Genomic DNA, 8523 nt, shown 5'->3' with positions numbered 1-8523 from the left:
ACGCATTTAAATGCAAATATCTTGTCGCTTGATTACTTGTGTATAATACCTAATATTTGTATACGTAGTATATTATTATTAGTCTGTGCTAATATACTTAAAGTAGGTAGTTAAGTTTTTTTTTTTAATTTTCTGTTCCAAAAATAATAAGTAGGTAAGTAGGTAGGTACTTAAGTATTATAATTTGTAAGTTTACCTACTTAGTTAACTACTGAGATGTGTCAGAATTCTATTATATTTTTTTTTATTTTTAAAGGGTATGGATATTAATTATTGTTTCTTATACCTATTGTTATTAACTTATTACATCTACATTTTTTATCTCTTTGAATATATATTTTTTTATAATGAATCCTAAATAGGAAATAGTAACTAGGTACCTACACTTAAGCGGATGATTAACGATCTTTCCTTGTCTATAATCAATCTATTTAATATGCAGAAATTTTACATTATAATTTATAATAATATAAGAGTTCATAGATCAGCGTAATTAGAGTCAGGTGCGTGCTCTCCTTATAGCATGTAGTTATATCCTACGTCACACAATAATTATTATAATATGTATGCAAATAGTCTGATCGTTGAACACGTCATTTATGAGATCTTTGGCTCCTTAGCAGCTGCGTGGCTTCTAAGCTAGCCGTTTCCGTTTGCCGCTAGTCGTCACTTCAGATAATCCACTTTCAGACAGCGAATTGTCTATCTTTTGTTCGAGACGATGAATGGCCCAACTTCATTCGAAATCGGATCATATTAGCAAAGATAAAGACAAATTCAGCGGTTGAATACGTGTGTAAGCAGGAGCGGCGATATCGCGCGGACAACCGGAATTACCGCTGCTTGCAGCTTGAGTTTTGTTTTGAGACGGCCGGTCCAGTTGCGCGGCAGGCGGCGCATGAGTTGGACGTTTCGGTAGCGCAAGGTAAAATGTTTTCGCATTTCGACACGCGCCGCGCCTCACCGCGTTCGTTTCACCGATAACATCTGCAAATCCGATACTGAAGTGTGATAGCGACAGTGCCGTTCCACATTCGTTTTTTTCGTAACGTGACAATTTGTTGACCATGTGATTTCTGTGCGAAACACTGAAGCAGGCCGCTCATGTCATAACAAAAAGAACACACAGATATTCCGGGAATGCACACATGTGGTCACCGGCTAACAGCGGGTGCGTTTGTTGAAGTTCTGTCACGATGCCGCGTAGGAATAAATGGATGCATCTGGTGGCCGGGGTCGTGGCCGGCGTCACGCTCGGGGTGTTCCTTAAATTATGTTTAAGGACATCTTCGAGGACGTCCATCGAGACTTGTCCGGATGCGGCTAAGTTATACGTTCCTCCCGACCCATTAGCGGTGATAGGGTTAACGTCAGATGAAACCATACAGAACTCCAACCGGACCTTAGTGTTTGTGGGTGTGATGACAGCAGAACAATATTTAAATACGAGAGCGAAAGCCGTTTATGAGACTTGGGCTCAGGACTTGCCCGGGCGGATCGCTTTCTTTAGTTCAGAAGTGTCTCGAGCGCCCGGTTTGCCACTGATTCCACTGCGGACCGTGGACGACAGTTACCCTCCGCAAAAGAAATCTTTTCTTATGTTACTATACATGTATGAGAATTACGGTGAAAAATTTGAGTGGTTCATGCGCGCAGACGACGACGTTTACGTCAGAGGTGACAAATTAGGAGAGTTTTTGAGGTCAGTGGACAGTCGGAAGCCGCAATTTATCGGGCAAGCGGGAAGGGGCACTAGCGCGGAGCGAGATGCCCTAGCACTGGACTACAACGAAAACTTTTGTATGGGCGGACCGGGTGTACTTATATCAAAGGAGACCTTGAGGAGAGTCGCCCCTCACGTCAAGTATTGCTTGAAGCACCTTTACACGACTCACGAAGACGTCGAACTGGGGAGGTGTGTCGCTAAATTCGCCGGCGTTTCATGCACATGGAGCTATGATGTAAGTTTGTACGATAAGCTATTACCTATTCCATCATGCAATATTTGCAAATTATGATTAATATCAATCGCTGAAATTTGGTTACCTATCTTAATCTCGAATTTTAATATTCCGAATATCATAATCCAGAAAACGTTTGGACATTTTTTCATAACCCCGAATTTTAAAATTTCGAAGTTTTGTTTGCCATATAATCGCAACTCCGAATTTCATTTGCCCATTTCTTTATTTGTACGACGTTTTACAATCCAGACGAATGAATTCCAGACATACGAAATCTAAATGCACAAAATCCAGATGACCGTAATCCATATGCACGAAAGCCAGATTTTTAAAACACAAATTTTTGAAATACAGTTAATTGATATCCAGACAAACAATGTCCAGATTTTTTAAATTCCAATAAACGATATCCAGCAAAACGTAATCCTTCCAGGGGGACGCAGCACGAACCTAACCTAACCTTCTGAATAGATTTTAACACTTTAACCTTTCTGTAATGGGCAAGTAAAACAATAGCGAGTCGGTTCTGGCACTCGCCGGCCGCTGCCGCGGCACGCTCGCTTCGCTCGCTCGGCTCGTGCATGGGGGGTCACAGTTCAAACCTAACCTAACCTACTGAGTCGAATTTGATACTTAAACCTTTCTGTAATGGGCAAGTAAAACAATAGCGAGTCGGTTCTGGCACTCGCCGGCCGCTGCCGCGGCACGCTCGCTTCGCTCGCTCGGCTCGTGCATGGGGGGTCACAGTTCAAACCTAACCTAACCTACTGAGTCGAATTTGATACTTAAACCTTTCTGTAATAGGCAAGTAAAACAATAGCGAGTCAGTTCTAGCGTGGGGGTCGTAGTTCAAACCTAACCTACTGAGTCGACTTTGACACTAAAACCGGTCTGTAATGGACAATAAACAATAAATTTACTTACTGACAATGTTTATTTTCAGTCGATAGTAATAGTATAATCACGATTGTATGGAAATCAAATAAAAAGATTATGAAAATCTGGCAATAGTTTATCTGTTATACGATTATATGGGAACCAAATAAAAAGATTATGAAAATTTGGCAATAGTTTATTTGGAAAATGGTACGATGGGAAACAAAAAAAAGTATTCTGAGAATCTGGTATATTGAGATCTGGATTATGAGAATACGGGAAACAAAAAAATACTTTTTAAAAATCTGGTTTTGGTGCATCTGGAAATTGATTCATCTGGGAAATTAAAAAAGGAATTTTAAAAATTTGTCATTCATTACATCTGTCTTTTAAAAGTTCTAACAACCGTTTTCGGGGTTTTAAGATTCGGGTAATAGAAATTCGAGTTTTTAATAGGTTACCCTGAAATTTGAGCAGGGCAACTTTTTGCGATGCAGTTCGGCTAATAGCGGGAAAATTATAATAATTATGCGCTATCTGGATGAGTAAGTTATACTCAGAATTTTTTTGTTCCACTAAAGTTGATTATAGATTGAGATTAGAAATTATTTGCAGAAATATTCATTTATTTTTTTTAGGCTCTCATTTAAACGTATTGGAATATTTTTTTTAAAGGCATTTCTAAGCTTCAAATTTCAATTCTTCGAATTGGATTAAAATTAGTATTATATTATTATACTTACTTACCTATATCTTTACACAATACAATGATATCTAAAATAAATGACATTGACTTACTTAGGTATATTAAAAATGTTCGTCAGACTAATCTTTACGTACACAGATAAGTAGGAATAATATTATAGTCGTCGATTGTCCGAGTTATCGGCAAACAGTTACGATTAAAATTGAAAACCTTCAAGGAAGCTCAGTGTCACTTGTCAGTACTCAGTAGTAACCGCATCTTAATTTTTTTTTTGTTTGTTACCTACTTACTATTCAGAAACTTGTACGGTACCTATATAAGATTTAAATACCTATGTATTACCTAGTCAACGTCAGGATTTTACGACTTAAATATGTAGATATGTAATAAATTCGGGAATTGCCTTATTATAAGGAACTAAGGAAGAGACGAAGAAGATAATAAATTGTTACAACTTCCCTAGTTCATTTTTTGTATAAAATATAGGTATGACGATGTTATTGCATGTGCATGCACGTTTATGCAATAAATACATTATGTACCTAGGTAGGTATATTCCCATCTTGTTATGTGAAAATTAATCATGAATGTTTTGAAAGGTGTCCAGAAATCTTGTTTGTTGCGCGTTCAAAGCCGCTTCTTTATTATTGTAAAATAAATAAATCATTTTTATTGCATAAAACAAAGATAAAACTTGTAAAAGAGATAGTGTGTTTCTTTCTTTTAAGTCGCATCCGAGTGATTTAAATATGTTATCAACTTATCACTAGCTTTCCGCCCGCGGCTCCGCCCGCGTTTTCAAAGAAAAACCCGCATAGTTCCCGTTCCCGTGGGATTATCGGGATAAAACCTATCCAAGTTACCCTCCATATGTGTGCTTAATTTCATTGTAATCGGTTCAGTAGTACTTGCGTGAAAGAGTAACAAAAACACACACATCCTCACAAACTTTCGCTTATTTATACATATTAGTACGATAATAGGATAGGATTTATGTAAGATAATTAGGAGGCTATCTATACTAATATTATAAAGCTGTAGAGTTTGTTTGTTTGAACGCGCTAATCTCGGGATCTACTGGTCCGATTTGAAAAATTCTTTCGGTGTTAGTTAGCCCATTTATCGAGGCTATATATTATATCATCACGCTACGACCAACAGGAGTGGAGTCACGGGGGTGAAACCGCGGGGAGCAGCTAGTAGAGTGATAAAGCCTACTTTTCTAGAGGTGAAATAATTCATTTCCATGACATGAATTTTTATTGGCTACGCGGGCAAAGCCGTGAGTAAAGTCTAGTATAGGAAAAATTAAAAATACAGCATGTATTAGGAATTATCTTGGAATTATATTTCTAATAGTTTTGATAACGGATTGGATTAATTATTTATCAAACGATATTTTGCTACCATTCTAATACAAAGTGATAAAAGTGGAATGCTTATAAATTATGGTCTTAACGATATCCACCGGTAATTAGTTTATTATATTTTGAATAAAATTACGACTCGGAAATATAATAAAGGAACAGAAAACTATTTTATCTGTGTTAGAAGAATTAGAAGAATACCACATTAAAATTTTTTTCAAGGCGTTCTTATTTTCAAGACGTATGTACCCGGTATACCTACCTTAGCGGTATACCTATGTAGTATTCATTTTATATGGCGTAAAAAGGATAAATGTACATATTATGATATTTTTAACGCATCGAAATCATCGTCATAATGTTTATAATTTTATAAATATACACATATGTATAAGTATTTAAATATGCATTTCGGAGATTGCAAAGTTTTATCTTGCAACTAGGTTATCTTTGACCTTCTTGTATTTATTTAGTTACCTATTCAATTATAGATATGCAAATTTGTCGCAAGCGCATAAAATGAATAGGTAGTTATGATGACAAATTAGAAATATTTTATATCTGCAATTGTATGTTTTATATAAAAAAATCTGTTCATCACGTTTAGGTCGTAAAGAATAGATTTGCTTCGTCGCAATTTGAAATAAAAAAATAGCCTACTTATGTGGTTTACATGTTTTTTAAAACGTGCGTGTTTGTTTGCATTATAAAAATTGAATAGTCACGCTCAATTGATTATCCTAAACATGGCAGTATGAATAGGTCGAATATAACTAAGGCTGCATTCACACTGTTAACTGTTAATAAAATCACAAGTAATGTATTATAGCTCTGACAATGCTTTGTCCACACGGATTAATGCATGTATAGAAATGGGCATGACTTTCTGTCATGTTTTGACGTCACAGCTGTCATTTAAAACAAGTTCATTGAAATAATAAAATAACTTGTAAATAATTACACATGTGATGTTATCTTAGGATGTTATGATAGAAAAACTTATATTTTTATATTTGCTTTTTAAACAACATTTCTAATTCTTCGCCTTCTTTCGATACTCAATTAAAACATAACACATTAGATTACATTTCCAAATTACCAGTTCCCAATATTCCTCCTTTTAGCTTCAAACAATTTACCGAGTGTGATGTCAAAAGGAACATATTGTCCATCTCGTCGAGTGCTGTTGGTGGCGACTGCATTGGACGTACTATGATCTTACCTATCCTAGACATTGTTACACCTGTTATTACCCATATTCTGAATTATTCCATATCCAATAGCTCATTTCCACAGGTGTGGAAAGATTCCCACCTCATACCGATCCCCAAAAGAAATAACCCATCCTCTTTTTCCGACTTTAGACCCATCTCCATCCTTCCATTCCTTTCTAAAGTTCTGGAAAAGTTGATACATCATCAATTGCAACTGTTTTTAAACTCACATAATCTCCTTAATCCTTACCAATCCGGCTTCCGTCCAGGTCATAGTACGGCCACTGCATTAGCTAAAATAACCGATGATATTCGAATGGGCATGGACAATAAAAGGCTTACAGTACTGACCTTGTTAGACTTCAGTAATGCTTTCAACACTGTAGACCACGACATTCTCCTCAGCTTACTGTGTTCACTAAATATATCCGCACCGGTAATTGATTGGTTTCAGAGCTACCTGAATGGACGACGGCAGCGAATACACATCGATGACGTTTTGTCTTCTTGGTGTGAGGTCTCTGCCGGGGTTCCTCAAGGTGGTGTTCTGTCCCCGTTACTTTTCTCAATCTTTATTAATACCATATCAGATACCTTGCTGTCTCTCTACCACATGTATGCTGACGACCTTCAAATATACACACAGTTTACTTTTGACGAAATACACCAGGCTATTCAAGATACTAATACAGATCTGAATACTATAGTCCAATGGAGCTACCGCTATGGCTTGCAGGTTAATCCACTTAAGACCCAAGTTATTATTATTGGTAGTCCTTCGTTAATCGCAAGGGTTAACTGGGTTAATCTGCCACCCATTGTAGTTGATGGTGCCATAATTCCTTATAGTGAGTCTGTAAGAAATCTGGGTTTGATTTTTGATCAAACCTTATCGTGGAGACCTCATATCAAGGAAGTGAGCAAAAAAATGTACGCAGCAGCTGGATCCCTGAGACGATTAAGAAACTTTCTTCCTTTGCCTACTAAAATCCTTTTAGCTCAGTCCCTCCTTCTCCCTATATTAGACTATGCCGATGTAAGCTATGTAAATTTAACGATGGAACAGTTGAATGTGCTCGAACGCCTACAGAACTTCTGCATACGGTTTATATTTGGGCTCCGTAAATATGATCATGTTTCGGAGTTCCGAAAAAAGCTCAACTGGTTGCCGATTCGCTTGCGGCGGGATGCGCATGCTCTCCAACTACTGTATCGAATTTTATTTGACCCTAAAACGCCAAAATACCTTAAGGAAAGGTTTGAGTTTAGAGGTCAATGTAGTGAGGTTCGTTCATCCGAAATGTTGAGGATAATTATGCCTCAACATCGCACACATTTTTATGATGGATCTTTTACTGTACATGCTACTAAACTCTGGAATGCTCTGCCAGACTCTATCAAAAATGCTCAGTCACCAAATAGTTTTAAATGTATGGTTAAATCTCACTTTCTCAGTGTTAGCCGTACATAAAATTTATTTATATTATATACGTATTATTAATTACTATGTATTATTTTAGTATGGTATTTTTCTTCGAATCTCTATTCCCTTTTACTTATTTAGTTTATATCACAATATATATAATATGTATGTGTATCCTTTATCATAGTTATTATTGCACTACCCATTTATGTATTTTGGTATTTATTCCTCTATTGTACCAAAGGTTGTCTGGAAGAAATCGCTCTAAGCGATAAGACCGCCAATTGTACTTAGTGTAAGTTATATTTAAGTGTTTGTATTTTTTCTTTGTTATCTTTAAGTGCAATAAAGTATTTATAAATAAATAAATAAACATTTTTTATTTTAAATTCAAAAGTTTTTTATTCGTTTTTTAAATTTTAATCTTATATGGCTCAGTTTTGATCCTCGACCATGTTATGTATAAGGTTTATGTAAAATGAAAGTGGCACACGGTAGCTAACTGTGGTAGCTAAGTTCTCCCCACATCCGATACTTCAAAGGTTTCCGTGTAAACTCATAGTTGTATTACGTCATTATGTATTCGTAAATTCGTTTATTTTCTTCTTTCCCTTTATAAGATTTCAGTAGACTTCGTTGTTTATTTGTTAACTTGCGGTTTATATGAATTTTCGAAATAATTATATCGTAAATACTGTTTTAAATTCGATACATATAGGTAATAAGGTTTGCAAAATGGAGAATTACTTAATCAAAATTGCATATCACAATAAAAATAATAATAGTTTAAAAAAAACACGCTTTTTATAGAAAACCGAACTAAAAAATAGAAAATTTTTATCAAATTAGTGTATTGTCATCGGTCCTCAATAAATCTACAAAGTTTGAACGAAATCTGGCCGTTTAAAGTGGGTCAAAATCGCGCCCAAAGAATTCGGTTACAAACATACAGGTGAAGCTAATATAAAGCGTG

General features: G+C 36.0%; 1 protein-coding gene across 1 annotated transcript in view; it reads left to right on the top strand.

Annotated features, from left to right (window-relative positions):
* The first annotated feature begins 882 nt into the window (after positions 1-882).
* Positions 883-8523, top strand: part of Chsy (Chondroitin sulfate synthase) — a 60066-nt gene continuing 52425 nt past the window's right edge. The window contains exon 1 of the mRNA XM_090113186.1: positions 883-1961. Coding sequence (XP_089969312.1) covers positions 1197-1961 — 765 coding nt within the window. The 5' untranslated portion in view covers positions 883-1196. The remainder of the gene's footprint in view (positions 1962-8523) is intronic.

This window comes from Colias eurytheme, chromosome 19 (assembly GCF_061535395.1).
Source record: "Colias eurytheme isolate Ceu_HAF_F1 chromosome 19, ilColEury1 Martin Lab GWU primary, whole genome shotgun sequence".
Taxonomy (NCBI): Eukaryota; Metazoa; Arthropoda; class Insecta; order Lepidoptera; family Pieridae; genus Colias; species Colias eurytheme.
The sequence above is the reverse complement of the archived record's forward strand: the minus strand, read 5'-3'. Positions and strand labels throughout refer to the sequence as shown.